Below are 18,910 nucleotides of genomic sequence, written 5' to 3' on the forward strand. Positions count from 1 at the left end.
TTCAATATTTTAACAAGATACTAGATACTAAATTTCTTGATATACTCTGCCTCATCTGAATTAAAATTTACAATTTAACTAAATTACTTCTTTACAAACATAATTTACTACTTGATAAAAAGATTAAAATTTTATACAGTTTGGAAAAAAATACTGTAATTTTTTTTAAAAAATTAGTAAATGATGGTGAGTATTAGAGAAAAAACAATATTTTTATTACATATTCATTATTATACATTTTCTGGTGCTATTACTTTAACTATATCACATTTTTCAGTTGATTGTAAAAAACACAAGATTTAAAAAATTACACACAAATAAAACTTTGGAGCCTATTCACAAAATAATAATTGTTTTTCCAAACACAGGTTCTTCATTCTCAAAACTTGAAACTATGCACATTCCTTGTTTGTAAGCTGTTCTTGAAACTAGTACTTTTCAAGTGTGAAAAAACTGTTTATAACCTTCTGGAATTCTGGTAATTTCGGCAGAATAAATATTTTTATCAATAGGTTCGGCACTGGTTATAACAATATTTTTTCCAAAGTCTTCTTCTTGATTAAAAGCATTGAAGTTGGTGGTGCCTTTGTGCTAATGAAAGAAGATTAAAAATAATATAATTTATGCTAATAAAATGTACAGAAGAGACAAAATTTGAAACCTTACTTTTTTAAAACATAAAGATCAATCAAAGCAAATCATATTTAATTAATGTCAAATCATGTTAAAACCATGCAACTCCTCTAAATTTATTGTTTTTTGTTTTTTTATTATATTATATTTTTAATGTGTTTTCTGATATTTTAAAGGGTCTTATATATAAAAAAGTTTTTTTTCCTTCAGGAAATAGCGTATAAAGGGTAAAAAAAGGAAAAATTCCGGATAATTAATTTTATTTTGTATTGTTTTTTTTTAACTTCTTTTTCAATATTTTCGTTTATTTAGCGTGAATAAGATGTTCTATTTATAAAAACAGTACTTTCATGCAGAAAAGAGGTTTTTGTACATTATAAAATGCTCAACAACTTTTGATACTAGGAAAAACTTTCTTCATGCAGCGTGAATGTATATAAAAAGGAAATGCACATAAAAAATGTGAAGAAATGAGTGTGATGTGTATAAAAAAAAAGAATCCTTCTCAGTGAAAATTTGTTTTAATAAACTCTTTCTTGATAAGACTAAGGAAAACCTTGTTAATGTATATTATGAGAGACGGGATGACTCAGGGGATAGAGAGCTCGCCTTCCAATGAGGTGGACTGGGTTCGAATCCCTGCGATGGCTGTTCCATACGAATTCAGCACACGACTTGCACCAAATACAGTGCTGGCGATTAATATTCTCAGTGGTAGACGGGTCATGGTATAGAGTTCCTTGTCGTGAAGCTTACCGTGGGAGGTTTTCGCATTTTTCCTCTCCATGTAACATAAACGCGTGTTAGTTCCATCTTAAAAGTCTTCCACGAAGGCAAATTCTCCCAAAACTTGATCCAAGAGTTCCCTTGTTTTCTGGATTGAGTTCAAAATTACAAGACTATGGAGTTGAACACTGTAGTTGTAAACCCAAAAAAATTGGGTCGGCTGTTCAAAGACGATTATAAAATAAAATAAAATGAACATTTGTATATTATAAACGGCGATGAACATCTGACCCAATTCTGAGTTAACAGCAATCCATGTTCGATTCCGTAGCCTTGTAATTTTGATCCCACCCCAGAAGACAAGGAAACTCCTGGATCATGCACTGGGAGAAACTGGTCCTCGTGGAGGATTTTTTGGTGGAACTAACCCACATTTGAGCTACCTGAACAGGAAAACCTGGTTAGCACTTCGGCGAGGGGATTATAACCCATGTTCCGTCAACCACTGAGGATATTTTACGTCATACCTGCAATCGTTCCTAGAAGAATTCGTATCAACTAGCCGCGGCTTGGATTTGAACCTGGGCCAACGCAATGGGAAGTGAACTCTCGATGAGCTGAGCCACTGCGGCTCCTAATTGATGTATTTTATAATGAGAAGGAATGCTTTTTTATTTCAAGCACTCAATTACGCTTCACTTTATTGATGCATTTCATTTTTTTCTGACGTCGAACAGTCGGAATTTTTTTTTTTGAGTTTAAGACCAATGTTCACCTTCATAGATTTTTTAATTTTGAACCCAAGTCAGAAGACAAAGTAACTCCTGGATCAATTACGAAGGAAATTTGTCTAGTGAGGAACTTTTTGATGGAACTAACCCCAATTTGCGCTACATGGAGAGGAAAAACATGAAAACCCCTCATGGTTAGCATGATGACGAAAATATTTTATCCGATGATCCGTCCACTGCTGAGGATATTTCACGCCAGCACTGCGGTCAGTGTGTGGCGGCTGCAGAAATTGTATCCACCAGCCATCGCTGAGATTTGAACTCGGGTCAACTCATTAGAAGGCAATCGCTCTATTCCCTGAGCCACCAATTACTGGTGTATTTTATAACCTTCGTTGAGCAGCCGACCCAATTTTGGGTTTACGACTACTAATGTTCAACTCCGTAGCCTTGTCATTTTGAACCAATCCAGAAGACAAGGAAACTTCTGGATCAGTATCCCCAGAGGTATTGATTTGTTATGGGAACATGGAGGACTTCGAGACTCGACAGATTTAACGTGCATCAGTCACCATTTGCTACACGGGGAGTCACCGGTGGGGACCGAACTCACGACCTTTTGGGCATGAGCCCAGTGCCCTACCAACCAGACTATCCCGGCCTTTACCGGTGTATTGCATGAAATAAATCCCTTAAATGGAAATCTGATTTAAATGGTTTTTCTCTTGTTCATATTCAAGTTAAGCTAATCTTTAGATAACACCCTCTAACATTGAAAAATCAAAATGCTTAAGAAAAAACTCCACTAACGAGAAGGAGTTTTTTGTGATTCTGATGAAGTAGGTAGCAAAGTTAAAAGGTAGAAATAAAGGAAATACTTCGAGAGAAATTTGAACACGTTATATTTTAGTCAGTAACAAGGTTATTCAATAACAAAAAAATTAGAAAAAACACTTTATTTCGAAAATCGTGACCTACATAAAATCATCTTTTTTAATAAAATGCGTTACGTTTTCTACTACACGATTTAAATGTGTAGCAAAATATTTCGTTCTCGTATCGAGTTCTGATTTATGTTAGTATTTTTTAAAATGGTAAAGTATTTCGCAACTTATTTTAATACGCTTCAAGAAAATCAAGATGTTAAAAAATACTATGTCTGTGGCATTTTAGTTCACACTTTTTGAATTGGCGAATTTCGAATTGGCGACTTTAGTTCGGCAAGTTCCAATTAGCAGACAGAAACACTATTAGATTATAACAACCCTAGAAAACCTTTTCAGTCTTCGCCCTCGTCTAGTAGAGTGAAAGTAAATTTTAAAGAAATACTAATTTCTTGTTCGTTTGTCAAGAGTTTGAATTTTCGATAGGACTGGCGTAATCTATAATGTAAGTTTTCATTTTTGTTAATACATTTATTAAAGATGTTTCTGTATGTATTTCTATTCGTTTTTTTTTTTTCATTACAACTATTGACTGTTTTAAAGTTATTTTAGGAAGGTTAGATGTTTAAATATACATGTTTAAATTTGTTTAAGGATTTTATTTTCTACTATTATAAATAATAATCGTAATCTTCCTAAATAATCGTCTGCTTTAAGAAGCAATTTACGATTTTTTGTTCTATATTGTGGGTGCTAGTAAAAGCAGCTGTTTGAAAAAGCAGGTGAAGTAAATATCAGTCTATTTTTTTTGAAAGGGTATAAGGGGTTGTTGATTACTAATTAAGAATTCGGTGATGCATCCATTTTCTGGAATGTACTCTTCCATAAGTTTGATCTTTCAAAACAAGATCGTTTGTTTCATTAAAAATTTGAATTTTAATCTTTAAAATCCTTCCCTAATCCTTTTAAAAATTTTATCTTTTTTTTTCTCTCTAATTGCATGTTTTAAAGATAAATTGAATATTTTTTATTTTAAGATGAAAGAAAATATATTTATTGAAATTGTATTATTAATAATAATCTTTCGTAATAAAACATAATTTTATTTTACGAAATTCTTGGTACTTTTTAGTAACCAGTCATTTTCACCGGTATACTTACTAATTTTATCTGGATAAAATATTTGTTAGTAGATGTTTTGAATTTACATGTTAATTCAAATTCAGATGTTAATTCAAAACCAAGCAGTTAATTAATAACAATAATAATAGCAGAAGGATGAAATAAAATCTTATCTTTTTAATATAGTAAATATCGTATTAAAAAATAATTTATTTCAATTAAACTCTTTTAAAGGTTAAAGCCTCTATGAGAGAAACTCATTACCACACAGTAATTTATACTTATTTTTTTTTATAAAAAAAAGTTTATAATTACGTAATTTAAACGAACATATTTAATAATTTTTGTTTAAGTAAATGGCATATTATTGATTAATTTGATTCGTATGCGCCTAAATGTCAGTTGTTATAATTTTCTAAAAATCAAAGTAAATCGTCTTTTTTGTATTTATTTTTAAATACATACTTTCGTTTTAAAATGCTTTTCTTCTTAATTTTGAATACATTATTTTTGAGTAAAAAATGCTATAAAAATTTCTGTCTTTTAAATTTAAGTTTTCTTGTATTTGTTATATTTAAGGAATGATTACAATTCATCAAAAATAAAGCTTCCTTTTTTCCGAAACTGTAAAAGTCCATAACTTCATATAATATGCGACATCTGTGTTTTCAAATCTATTTTTCATTTCAAATCTGGTCTAATTCTAATGAATATAGAGCAAGAAATACCGAAACAATTAATGGAACCTGAAAGACTCAAAATGTTGACCTATCATTTTTGCCAAATCTTCAAGAAGAATGATTTTAGTCTCGGTTGTTTCCTGTACAAAGGATTTAATTAGAGCTGACATTTATGTTTAGTGTTTAATATAAGCAAAATTAGTTTTATAAGGGATTTAACACGGACTGAAATTTATGCGTAGTGTTTAATATAACAGGGTACGTAGCGTTTTTAAAAAAGTGCTTAAAGGTGCTTATTTTCGATTTTCGTTTTTTAAAAGCCCTTAAAGGTGCTGTTTTCATTGGGCGTTTCTTAAAAGAGCTTAATTTCCCCCTTTTCAAAATTAGATCTTTCCTATACTATGTTGATTTTCACTTCAAATTATACAAAAAGACACAGTTAATATTGTTCTTTCTATTCAACGTTTTCATAATTCAACCCCTATCTATTTCCAGGGCTAAAGAGAATAGAAGGGCTAGTTCACTCCGATCTTAGAGCTGAAGCTACGATTTCCCTCCTCATAACGTCACTGTGTCTACAGATCTCGGAGATCGCAAGCAAAGATATGATAGCTTTGCATCTTTCTCTTTGTAAAAATAAGTTAGACTTTTTCTGGTTATTAGCCTTCAAACTTTACGTAATTAACACATTATTTCCGTTCATAAACATAGTTCAAAAAAAAACTTTCTTGGTTATTATATTAAAAAAATACCATTTTAAACTTATAAAAATATTTTGTTAGTTGGTGAAAATGACACGATAAATACTTTATTTTAAAAAGTTCAGTTTTAACTTTAACTATTAAGAAAAATGAAGGCATATATCGACACTTTTTTTATCTACATATTCTTTTATAAAGATAAGTTAAGTTAAATTTAAAATCCCTGATTTTAAAATAGGTCGTTAACAGCAATTTGTTCATACTTAATCCTTAGGAAACATCAAACTTAAACACTAATTACTGAAACAAAATGATAATTTAGGTTCATAATGACATTAAAAATTTTACAATTGTTTATAGACATTTAAATTTACGATGATATAATTTATAGATATTTAAATTGAAGAGAATATAATTTTTAAAAAAAATCATAAATATTTAGAATAACTACATTAAAAAATATGTTATGAAATTAGGATAATTTCAACTATATACTATATATTTTATTTATACTTTTTACTTACATTTTAATTTTCTTTGACTTTATCTATTTTTTAATTCTTTTCACCTGACTTTCTTTATGAAGTAACGAGGCAGTTTCTATTTAGATAATGAATTTTTATAAAAGTTCTTTACGACAGAATAAACGTATTGCTGTTTTATATTAACTGTGTCATTTCGGAATCCATTCTTTAGATAGTTGTTCATTTACTTTAGGGAACACGTGAAAAATTATACTTTTTCCTCTTGTTTTTATATCAGAATTTTTGCAAGTTGCAATCGCGCAAACTGGCATTTCGATAATAGTTTTAAATTCTTGTAAATTCACTGCAAAAACTGTGGAAAGTCATTATAGAAAATAACAAATGTCTTAGAATATCTCGCAAAAAGAAATGGTCCAATATTAGTTAGAGCTAGTACGGCCAAACGCTCCGTTCTTGAAGTAAAAGTGCGAGCTTTGCGCCAAAGTGACGTCACTAGAGTTACGTCGGAGGATCGGCGGTGCGAGAGATACTTCAAAGGAGTGAACCAGCCCTTCTATTCTCTTTAGCCCTGATCTATTTCGGCGTATAGTCAGTCCGTAGCGTAGTAAAACGTCATTCGTTTTACATAATTCAAAATTTAATGATTTTTGACAATTGTCAAAAACAATGCCAAAAGGTTTTTTTTTGACATGACGGTTAAAACAATATGAAACTGTCGATTGTCAAAATCTTTCCAACCCTGCCTAATTATATTTTTTTAAATGCTTAAAAATATTTTTTGAGTACTTGAAAAGTGCTTAAAATGTGCTTATTTTTTGTTGAATTATTTGGCTACGCACCCTGTATAATCAAAATCAGTTTTATAACTCCTTTAAAATCTTGCTATTTCTTAGCGAATAGAAAATGCGCCACCGGTGGCGGAAACGCAAAATGTATGATTAAATCCGAATTCAAATAGTTTCGAATGCAAACTCACTCTCCAAATTTAAAATCCTAAATGAAAATTTGGATTACTTTATGTTCTCGGATGTTTCTCGTTGGATTCTCGTCATGCAAAGTTAAGTTGAAAATTTCAATTTTGTTATAAATTTTTTTATAATTTTGCCGTTGTAATTATGCAACAACAACTGGAAAACAATTGCTGGGAGAAGGACAGAATGGGAAAAGCTTCTAAGGAAGGCCCAGGCTCACAAAGGGCTGTCGTGCCAATGCTGATGATGATGATAATTCTGCAGCTAATTTTCTGGCTATGGATTTTGTATCAGTTCTTCTTTTTTTGTTAATTCTAAGGGTTTAACTTAGGAGCATTTCCTTGTTAGCAATCGTTGACTATTTATTTAAATGTATGCCATGTATTTTATGCTATCTATCGATATTTTTTTTTAGCAAGAGGTACGCTGAAAAAAAATGTTAATGCTTAACATTTAAGAATAATCTTAAGTATTTAAGAAATAGCTCTGGAACTTACTGGCAATAATTAAAGAAAAAAATCTCTCGTGGATCGTAACATATTTTGATGCGTATTGATTAGAAGGAACATGTATAGTGAAACAATGGAAAATCTTAATATGGACGTTTTAATCCTTAAAAGTCAAAATGTCTTTTTCATGTGCTTTGAGAAAAAGTAAAAATATATATTCAAATATTAAATAATGCAAACAAGAAAAACCCTCATGAAAAGGATGTTATTAAATTAAGGGGTCTAAACTTTCGACCCCTCACCAGCCGAAACATTATGTCTCCCTGTAGATTTAAGAGAAACTATTGTGAACATATTTTATAGATTACTGCTAAAACCCATATTTTGAGGATCGCGAGTTCGAATACATAGAAAAAAATGCATTTATTTTTAGAAAAAGTAAGTTATCGTGTTTAAGATTACACCTTAAGGTTACACATACAGTTATCATATTTAAGATTACACCTTAGAATCGTATTAAGTGACTCTTAGTACGTGAAAATCCAGTCATTAGATCAAAAGTATTCACGATGTTCACTTTTTATTTCGCCCTCTGTGTATTTTTTCATAACATTTTCCACTTTCTTGGAGCTAATTTATGCGTGCAGTTGACTGCCCATGCATTAAGTATCTGTATTTTTTAACGAACAAATATTATTTTCTTTCCCCCGGAGATATTGAAAAAGTTTGGTAAATATTTGGAAGGAGCTTTGTTTTGAAACCCACTCTCATGCTGCCTTCTTTTTTAATCTTTCTCTCCTAGAATTGTAAAAATAAATTATTTCTAGAACCAAATCAAAAAGGTTTTGTCTATTATTTTACTGTTATTTTTGAGTTTTCTTAAGTTAAAAATTAATTTTTTTTTTCTGGCAGGTGGAATATCCCAGATCATGTTAAAATGTCTAACATTGCAAACTTTTCTTTGAAAATACTATTCTATTTGCAAAGACTTTTTGTTTTGATATCATTATGTTCTGAAACCTGACGAAAAATATGAACATTAACTATGTTAAGTACTGAAGAATCATTAGAATATGTATTTAATGGAAAGAAACAATTTACTTTTAAATGCGCAACCAAGGCTAAAGAGAAGAGCAAGTTAATTCATAGCCACCGAGAGTCAAGATCTCTCAGTAGATTTGTGACGTCATCCTCTGAGAACCATAAGAGAACGCGGTATTCAGATTTGTATTAACCCCTTAACGATCGGTTAATTTTCAAGAAAACGGTCATAAAAGTACCTATTTGTTTGGCTTTTTGTAATTGTATTACGTATTTGATTAGTGCTGCAACTAGTTTAAAATAAACTATCTACAATTACCTTAAAAATATCCTGGTACTGCCATCAGGTGTGTAAAATGAGAAATGAAATGTTTTCCAGGCAAAAGAAATGAATTAGTTTTATTCTTATTGGCGCGTTACTACTGAACACTCCAGCCCGTCAATATCACGGGAGCGAGAAATAGCAGGTGAAATCTCACCCCGTCATTTTCACGGGAGCGAGAAGGAAGGGGTTAATAATAACAGCTAGCAAATGTGATAAATTCTGATAGATTATTCATTTTAACCACATTTTATCATACTTGAATAAGATGGTGAAGATGATATTCCAAAGAAGGATTAAAATTTTTGAATTGATAATTGAAGAATTCTTTCAAAGATGACAACTAGACAGATGTTCTTAAAATCGTCTGTTGCAAAGAAAAAATTAAACTTTCTACACGAGACACTCCTTACACAGATGATAAAAAAGACACTCAATAAAAAACCTTGGAAATTTGATTCCTGAACAAAAGTTATTATTTTGGAACAATTTAAAATCATTTGAAACATCCAAAGATTTAATTAATCACTGATCAAGTAACTTCGTGCAATTATATGCAATAATATAAGTATAATTGAATGAAATTTTCTTCATAAAATACCGTTTTATCTTTTTTTTTATAACTTAGGAATAAAAATTTTAAAAAATGCAAAGCAAATAATAAAAATTATGGAAACAAATACAAGAATAATTCCTTTTAATTTAATGATACAAAGGTTTCACGGTAAAATGAATTTGGTGATTTAAAAACGAAATTTATAATCCCTAGTACGTGAAGTTGAATTTGGCTATTAAGTAATTAATACGACGGTGTTTTTTTATTGAGTGGTAACCGGTTCAAATGCAAGTTTTAAATAAAATATTGTTCGCCTATTTTTGTAGACTCCTGATCGAATTTTATTCTGGGTATCCTAACCTTAATATTTTATGTTTAACTAGGAGACTCAATTTTCCAAAATGTTTTTGTATATAATTAATTCTATTAAAGAAGTTTAAAATTGATTATAAGAAAAACCATTCCAAAATCAAACCTATTATATTTCCTTTTTTTTTTTTTTTTTTTTTTTTGAAATTGTTTTTTCTTAAAACATGACGTTATAATGATAAATATAATATATTTTTTAAAATAATATTATCTTAAAATTTAAATAACATCCTTTTTAAACTAAGAATAATATTTTTATAAAAATTTAGAAGAAATATCATTATCAATATGCTTATAACGCAAAAAAAGGTGGGAAGGAAAAAGTGGCCACCAATAAATCTACCTCTAGTGGTCAATGGTCACCCGATAAATTTCACTATCTAGCCCCTTATCGGTGGATTTTATTTTTCTTCTATAGTAATTTAACATTTTTTCTTATCCAGGATTACGCGGATTATATTTATTTTGATTTGACAAAACTATTTAACTTGAATATTGTTACTTTTGAAAAATCCTTAAATATGTTTGTTGCAAATCTTTTAAGAGTAAATACCTACAATGACTTTGAAAATAACTTCATTTTTTTAAGTAAGATTAAATTTTCATTCCTCACCTTTTCCTTACTAAGATTTTTATTTTGAAAAAATTACTACAGAAATGTTTTGAGAAAGGAATTATTAATCTATAAAAACTAGAATTTTTTTTTATAAAAAAAAGCGCTGTTTTCTTAATAGTTTATCTGTCAGTTTTATTGCTTGCATATTAACTAAAATGTATGTACAAATGTCCAAACTCCTGTGATCTTTCCACGGTACCCATAGGGGTCTGCGAAACTCTATTTGAGTGTCGCAGATTGAAAACTTTTCGACCGATTTTGTTCAATTTTTGTATTTTGCTATTTGTAAACTTTACAATTCAAAGTTTATTTTTACTATTTTTAAATAAAATAGTAATTAATAAGAAATACGTGTGAAAAATTATTTGTTGTTTTTAACTATATTTGGTTAAAATAATTTTAGTATTGTATTTAAAAAAGGTTCGATTCGCTTAAAAAGTTCTTAGAAAAGTTTTTGATTAGTTAAAAGAAATTTTATTGACAATAAACTCATTTTAGTCCGGTAACGACAATGTAGACCGGAAACGAATCAAACTAGGATGAAGTAAGGTGCTCGAAATTAAATTTAAGCGCTCTAGTCAATCGGAAAGTTGACGACTTTCCATCCTCACAGGCACGGAAACTAGTTAACTAATAGGTAGTAAAAATTTGATTTTGTAAAAAAAAAACTTCAACAAAATTTAGAATTTTAGATCAAAAAGAAATTTATATAGATTTGAAAAGAAATTTAGATAGGTATTGTTTTATTCGAAACAACAGTTTAAAAATTCGAGATAAAAAAGAGCGATTTCGAAAATCGTAAACCTATACAAAATCTTTTGTTTAAATAAAATACATATCTCATGGACTATAATAGTGGCACAACTCAAAAAATATTAGTTTTGACTAAGAACAGGTGTAAATATGAAAATACACATTCTTTTCAGCAGCAATACTAGCACAACTTATTATTCAACTTGAAGATAATCTTTGGTTAAGCAAACTAAAGCATTTCTTATGTTAGCTACAAAACTATAAATCCACTTATCTCAAAACATGATTTTTTGAGTTGTGACGCTTTATCAGCCCATGAGAGACATTATTATGTTTTCGACCATAAAATTGAAATTAGAAATAAAATGCTTCGTTTCTATGTGTGATCTTTGTCAACAGTTTTTAAAATAACAAAGCATTTTCAACACATTTTAATATTCTTTAGGAAAACCAAAATGTAAAAATTGTAAGTAATAATAAATTCCAGTTTTATTTATCGGGGATTATAATTTGGCGACTTTAGATTGGAACATTGCAAATGTGAAATTGCATTGTTAAGATTATAGCAACCCTGGAAAATCAAAACTGAATTGAAATATATTTTTTAAAATAGATAAGAAGTATTCTCTCTCCCCCAGTGGAGTAAATCGTATTCACTTCTAGAAATGCTAGTAAAAAAAATGTTCAATCTGCGTTTATTACTTCAAGTTTTTTAAGATTATCCATTTAAAAAATTGAGAAGATTGAAATTAATGGATTTAACAAGTAAGTTTCAATTTTACATTTTATAATGCTTGCAGATTGGGGGAAAATGTTAATTATAAAGGGCCACATATTGTATGGGCTATAATAAAGGGCTACATATTAGATAAACTATAATACACAGCCACATATTATATGGGCTATTTTATAGGGCCCCTTATTATATGAGCATTACATACAGGGTTTGTTGATTTAAATCATGATTTAAATCATGATTTAAATCAAATGATTATTTTAAAAAAATCATTGATTTAAATCAACTAATTTTTTTTATATATTAATATATTTTATATATTTTGAATTACTTTCTTTCTTGGTGTGTGTTAAATTCCAACACATTGAAAATTACATTTTTAAAAATCTTTTGATTCTTGAGATTGAAAGCACAAATAAAAGTAAACATTTAATGCTGTCTTAATATAGACTTGCATAGCTGTAGAAAGTAATTATTAAACATGAATTATTTCAAAAAATAATGTAAATATTGTTAATTAAAAGTCTACCCTTTGAAAGAAAAAGCATGGAACTAAAATCTACATTATATTTTATTGGTGGAAAATGTATATTTCTGAAGCTTTTTTGAAAGCATATTGAAAAGAAAATACCAAATTTGCCAAAAATAGAAAGAAAAAAAAAGGCCAATAAATTCAGATTCAAATTCAGATCCCCTGATATAGTGTCATTCTTCCCTTTCAAACTCTTTCAAAGTCTATTGGAAACAATAGGGTTATTAACTGGTATTTTTTCTCATAATATGTTTACAGTATCTTTGACATCTGATTTTCTATAAAGAAATTTTGTGAAAAAAAATTCCTATGAGTTCATAGATTTAAAAAAAAAATATTTTTAGCTTAACTTATCTATTTTGATATAGAATTAAAAGTGAATATTTTAATATAAAAATATATAGATTAAATATTTATTTTTTGATGAATGACTACATTTATAAACTCAATTCTGTTACATTTATTTTGTCATTTTAAAAATCAAGCGGAGAAGAAAGAAATTTTAAATTAAAATTATGGTTTGCTAATTGAAACTTTGTTCTAATGGTTAAAGTACAGGGGTCTGTCCAAGTGAAATTTACTACCGTTTACCGGTACCTACACAAATTTAACTTTAGGAAAAAAGGTAGAACAATTCCACAAAATGCTTTTTTCTTAAAATTTTATTTTTGTGTCTCGTAAGAAACGATAAGTCCAAATTTTTAATTTTCAAAAATTATGTCTACATTTTCACAAAATAGTTATCTCTCAGAAAAACCTAGACAAACCCATAAAAAAGTATTCTTTAAATTTTCTATTTGAACTAGTCCTTAAATTTCAATCATGCATTTGTTTCAAAATGGTTGCTATGCATTCAAAGCTATGTATTATGATGAAAAATTATTTTAATAAGTTAAAATATTGTTCTAAATATTATTATAATATAGTTTTAATATTAGGGTGACCCGGGGTAATTCACGATCACTCTGTTTCTGGGGTAAATAATGATCACCTAAGTTTTATTTTAAATAATTTTTTTCTAAATTTGAGACATGAACAAGAATGCTTGTACACTTTACTAAGGTGTAACTACATTTACTTAATAATAGTTTTTTGTTTAATCTAACAAAATAAGTACTACCTTTTAAACTGCTTTCTGTATTTTCCATTTCAAAGATGGGGTTTCATAATGCGCACATTTCTGCAAAGATCCCCCTCCTTCTCTTAATAATAAATATTTTGAGTTACTTTCTTTTTCTTTGATATGAAAATAGTGTAAGCTCTTGTTTAATTGTGTCACATTTACTGTAAACATTATAATTGATTATAGGAAACTATATCAAATGTTGCCCCCTACAGATGGGGTAATTATTGATCACTGGGGTAATTCCTGATCATTGTCATTTCTTTTCATAAATAGTATTAAAATGAGCTAATAAATAGCTAATTGTCTTTTCTTAAGTAACAGTTCATATTTATCAAGTGGAACAACTATAAAATACATTTTAACTCAATTTAATCACAAAATTTGTTTTTAACCGTATGCTAGACAAATGTGTTCGATTTGTCTTACCTTACTTCTATCTTAATTTTATGTGTGTACATTGTTAGAATAATTTTTAAGTTTATAAATTAGCCTAATATAAATATGGTGAGAAATTATAAGCCTGAAAAGGATACTAAACTTCTAGAAAGCAAAATAAGTTCTAGTTATTAAAATTTCATAATTAGTAAATTTCTTTTAATGATTTAAAATGAAAATTTCAGTGTGAGAGCTGTTGACATACCTTACTTAACTTTACACTCTCTCTTAATGAAGTTACAAAATCCAGCAAAAGTAACTTATGTGGGAACTCTTTTTTATATTCCAGCAGAACATGAGAATGAGTTGGCTGCTTGCTTAAAATGTATGGCACGATACAAAGATTTTTGGAAAATTTCAAGTGTTAACCTTTATTTTTGCTTCTTAAATAAATCGTTTTATTAGCTGCTCAAACATATATTTTTAGTTTATTTGTTTGATCTTGATGTCTTATTTATTAATTACCACTGTAAAATTATTTTTAAACAGCCCCTTTATGATTAAATCTGGTGATCAGTAATTACCCCAGAAGTGATCAGGAATTACCCCTAAAGGATCAAGAGAAGGGGCAATTTCTGATCACTAAAAATTTAAAATATTTTAAATTCTAATTAGATTTTCAAACAAAACAGGGTAGCCTAGGACTCATCTCATATAGCCTCAAACTTCCAGTGAATATTATATTTCTATCTTGAATAGTTTTCTTACAAAATAGATGTTTGCATTTTTTGATCAGGAATTACCCCAGGTCACCCTACAATATTTTATTTTTACTTTTTTTGTAGTTATGTAAAAAAAAAGTTGAAGAAAGACAAATATTATAAAAGAGAAAAACTAAAAAGTAATCATATAACAAGGATAGAAATTCAAGTCAGAGAGCATCTAAAATATTTAAAAAGGCCAGGTAAATTCAGGTTCCGAGTTTAGTAAGCGGGAACTTAAAGCAAAAAGATGCAACTCAAAAGAAAATTACCAAAGATACTATAGAAAGAAGATATAAAGAAAAAAAACTAGCAAATACTTACCATAAAAACCATAGCAAGTACAAACCATAAAAAAATTAAATATACCAACAACTTCTACCCGTTCACCTAGATCAGAAATAAGGAAAAAAAATAGAGTAGACAAAACGTTAAATAAATATGCTAAGTCAAAATTTTACAGAATGAAAACTGCATAATTTTCAAAGATAGATGTGCAAATAACGCCAAGAAGCACAGTAAGGAAATTGTTACATAAGGAAAATGTGTCTCTAGTTAATAGAAAAAAAATATTTTTTGGAGAAGCTTTAAATGTCCAACTCACTAAAACCTATTAAATCACATAAAACTAAGTAATTTTTTTTTAAAATTGTTGTACATCTATATTATATAAAACGCTAATACGTACGTATGTATGTATGCATCAATAAAACCGATGATATTTCTTTTCTCGCGCTGGCAACAGTTTTCATTTTTAATTGATTGGATTCGGCGCGCAAGAGCACGTAGTGAGCAACCAGATAACAATAACCAGAGTGAGCATTATCAGGTTGTTCAATTCAGATTCATGCACTAAAAACATGACAATATTTAATTTAAACTCAATTAGGAATTAATTAATTAATTGAAGTGAGAATGCTTTAAAAGGCCGCTGTTGAATTGATATTTTTCTACTGGGAGCTACCTAAACGTCTAAAAAACGTTTAAGTGTTTGTATTGAATGCATTGAATTTTTTTATATTTCGCGTTTATTTATGCATTGAATTTTCACGCTTTAAAATGCAGAATATTAGGGAAGCAATATTTGATCATTTATTTTGCTAATATGTTTCTTATTTAGCTAATGTTTTGATTTTTTCACCATGTACAATCTAAATAGCTAATATACTTTTTTAAAAGCCAATAAGAACATTGGTAGAATTCTTCTACATAAGTACAATACTATGTCTTCGATGATAAAATACTATGTCTTTGATGATAATATATTATGTCTTTGTGCTAGAACATTGTGTTCATTGGCGAGCGAGCGCAGCGAGCCATGGTTCACGGCGTGAACAACATAGGATTGCGTAGCAATTCTCGGGGGTTGGCGAGCGTAAGCGAGCAGGGGGTGGAGCCTCCTAGTTATTTTTAAATTACATGAAAATATAGGCTAATTAAACATCAAATACGAAGTATAAGAGTCCAAAAACATATGAAGATTATATAAAAGGTGGTTAAACAAGATATTCCAGGGCGAAAAAAAGGTCTCAAATTAAATATAACAAGCTATGTGCAGGAAATAAGTTCCGCAGTGGACTAATCGTTAAAGACACGGTTCCCAGTAAAATACCAAAGTCAAGCCTAACTGACTGTGGTCAGTTAGCAGCTAGGTGACCACTTCAATCAGCCTGCGTAGGGACTGAGGGTGCGCGGTATCGGTCTTCGTTAAACTGTTCTACAGTAAAGTGCTCGACTTCGCTTGCTGGTCGTCGGGCAACCAAAGCAGGAGAGCCATCGCCTCTGCAGAGGATCAAAACTGCGATGGCCAAGTCTTCGGATCATCCAGGGATGATTCTCAGACCGTTGCCAATAGCCCATTGTGCAGCTCTAGTACGACGTAAACAAAGCACCTACCCGCAGGAAATAAAACCTGCATAACACGAAATAAAGTGAAAAAAGATTTTTTTTGATAACTGTCGTTAAACAGCTGACCCAATTTTTGGGTTTACGACTACTAATGTTCAACTCCTTAGCCTTGTAATTTTGAGCCCAATCCAAAAGACGAGGGAACTTTTGCATCAAATATTGGGATACTGCTTTTGTGGGAAACTTTTAGATGGAACTAACCCGCATTTGCGTTACATGAAGAGAAAAACCTCCCACGGTTAGCCTGAGAGCAAGGGGACTATGACCCATGTTCCGTCTACCGCGGTGGTCGGAGAAAGCCGGGTGCGGAATTAGTAACGCACAAATTTAAAACTGAAGAATAGTAAAATTATAATATGAAACAAAAAAATGATGCTACATTCGGATATTCATATTTAATTTTAATTCATAATTGCGATGGAAAGGTGGAATTTAGAAAAATACTAAACCGGAACATTGTATGCACTTATCAATTTACCACATTGAAATAAAAAAAGGTTTAAATTAATTTAAAGCTGAAGAATACCCAACTGATACTTTTCAACAAAAAAAACTAAATATTTCCTTTTTGTCGAAAAAAATATAAAGATAATTAAAAAGTGGTGGGTTTTTTATCACATCACATAACCAAAAGTTCATTTTAAAATAAATTGAAGATCTTTAATAAAAGTGAAAAATAGATAAATATTTTACTGAGCAACATAAATGTAAATTACAAATACAACAAAATAATAACAAAACACGACTTTTGTAGTTTATCCCATTCGACTGGAGATTAATTGCATTCAGCATCCCTTGGTGTGATGATATCGCTCGCGGCCAACTCAAAATTTATCGCATCATGTAATTTTCTCCGGTTCATATTCCTTTCAAGAGCGAGCGTAAGACACAGTATCGGTATTAAAACTGCTTAGTATTGGTGCAGTTTTAATAATCGGTATATCGATATAATACTTTATATTAGTACATTTGGTGATTATTGCATAAATCTTCAACATTTGAGTTTTCTTCGAAATATATTTCGCAGTGGCAGCAAACGTAAGCCGAAATTTTAAAATAAATAAAATTATTTAAAGATTTTGATAAGAACTTTGGGGCATAACGATTCATCTCACCTATATTTACAGTTTAAAAACGTAGTAAATAATTTGTGATGGAAAACGTTCTTTTAATTCTAAAATATTAACACACTATCTTTGCTACCACTGCAAACATATTTTTTTGAAACTACGGAAAATCCGTTGTAGAACTCTTATTGAAATTGGACAAATTACCATAGTGCCAATATCACCAAAATTAATTAAACGTAATCTGCGTAGCACGCCGAAAAGTTAATGACAAAAGCGGTTGCATAAATATTCTCGTCTGCTTCAAAAGTTTTATAATTTCTCAGAGTCGAATTAACAAACATAAAAAATATCATATCAGTTATCGGGTTTATAAATTTTTATATTCGGTTAAAATTTATAAATACTTTAAAGAAGCAAAGTATAAAGTTTTAGAACTCTAATAGTAATATAATTTAGAATTCAAATATAATAATAATAAATAATTTTATACAAAAACTATCTCTTGGATCAAAAAAGTGAAATCGTTTGCAAATTTCTTTTTAATGAAAACTCAATTCCAATTATATATCGTTTGATTAGTTAAATTAGAGCTATAGTGTTTGATATCAAGTTTCAAAAATATCCTGAGCTTCTTATTATAAATTTTACTAAGTTTAGTAATATTCAAAGATAATGGCTGGAAAAAGTAAATATTTTATATTTATTAATAAATCCTTTCTTTTTTTTTAACAAGTTCATTGACCCGTGTTCGTAACACCAAAGAAGTGTTAATACCTACATTAATATATTTGTAATATAGTTACTATTATATATGCATATTTTTTCTATTATATTTTAGAATTACATAAATAAGAAAAACTCATTAGAATGTAGACTATTAAAATGTATATATTTATTTAAAATTAGTTAACATTCAATTTGCTAATGAATTGAAAAATATTAATTTATTAATCATGCAGCATAGAATAGAAAAACTGAATTGCTTATAGGAATTGCGTAAAATTTTTCGTTTGTTAAAGTAACCGAAGCAGAAAGTCACGCCCTTCGCAGGGAATCAAAATTGTGATGGCATATTTTTCGTATCTTCAAGAATGTTTCCCAGACCGTCCCAGCTGTTAGTGCAACGTAAATGAAGTACTACTACTGCTGAGAATTCGTGCAAAAACAATATATTTGTTCTAGATTTTGGGGGGGGAGGGGAGATTTCATGGCATTTTATCTGAATTAAATTTTTAGATTGTTTTGATTTTTTAGATTGTTTGTTAACACTTAAGTTTTTTTACCCTCCTGGATTTTTGTTGAGAAATCCCTTGTATTTAAATTCAGGCAAATTAATACGTCTGGACTTTTAATCAGGTTAACA

The 18,910-nt window shown here is 29.3% G+C and overlaps 1 protein-coding gene and 1 long non-coding RNA gene across 5 annotated transcripts in view; one reads left to right on the forward strand and one right to left on the reverse strand.

Moving 5' to 3' along the window:
• Window positions 1-202: 202 nt before the first annotated feature.
• LOC147806673 (uncharacterized) lies at window positions 203-14,963 on the reverse strand. Its single transcript, XR_015428476.1, has 2 exons — window positions 14,894-14,963; window positions 203-591 (listed from the first exon to the last, which is right to left on the reverse strand). It is a non-coding gene; the product is annotated as an uncharacterized LOC147806673 (long non-coding RNA).
• Window positions 3,215-18,910, forward strand: part of LOC107453514 (uncharacterized) — a 36,081-nt gene continuing 20,385 nt past the window's right edge. The window contains exon 1 of one of the 4 annotated variants that reach the window (XM_087149258.1): window positions 3,215-3,479. Coding sequence is in view for 2 of the 4 variants with exons in the window: in XM_087149256.1 (XP_087005382.1) it covers window positions 11,792-11,804 (13 nt within the window). In the remaining 2 variants the exon portion in view is untranslated. Of the gene's footprint in view, window positions 3,480-11,631; window positions 11,805-18,113; window positions 18,233-18,910 lie in introns of those variants that run through there. The other 3 variants (XM_087149259.1, XM_087149256.1, XM_087149257.1) reach the window with 3 other exon arrangements.

This window comes from Parasteatoda tepidariorum, chromosome 8 (genome assembly GCF_982258835.1).
Source record: "Parasteatoda tepidariorum strain Cologne lab strain chromosome 8, Ptep-v5.0, whole genome shotgun sequence".
Lineage (NCBI taxonomy): Eukaryota > Metazoa > Arthropoda > Arachnida > Araneae > Theridiidae > Parasteatoda > Parasteatoda tepidariorum.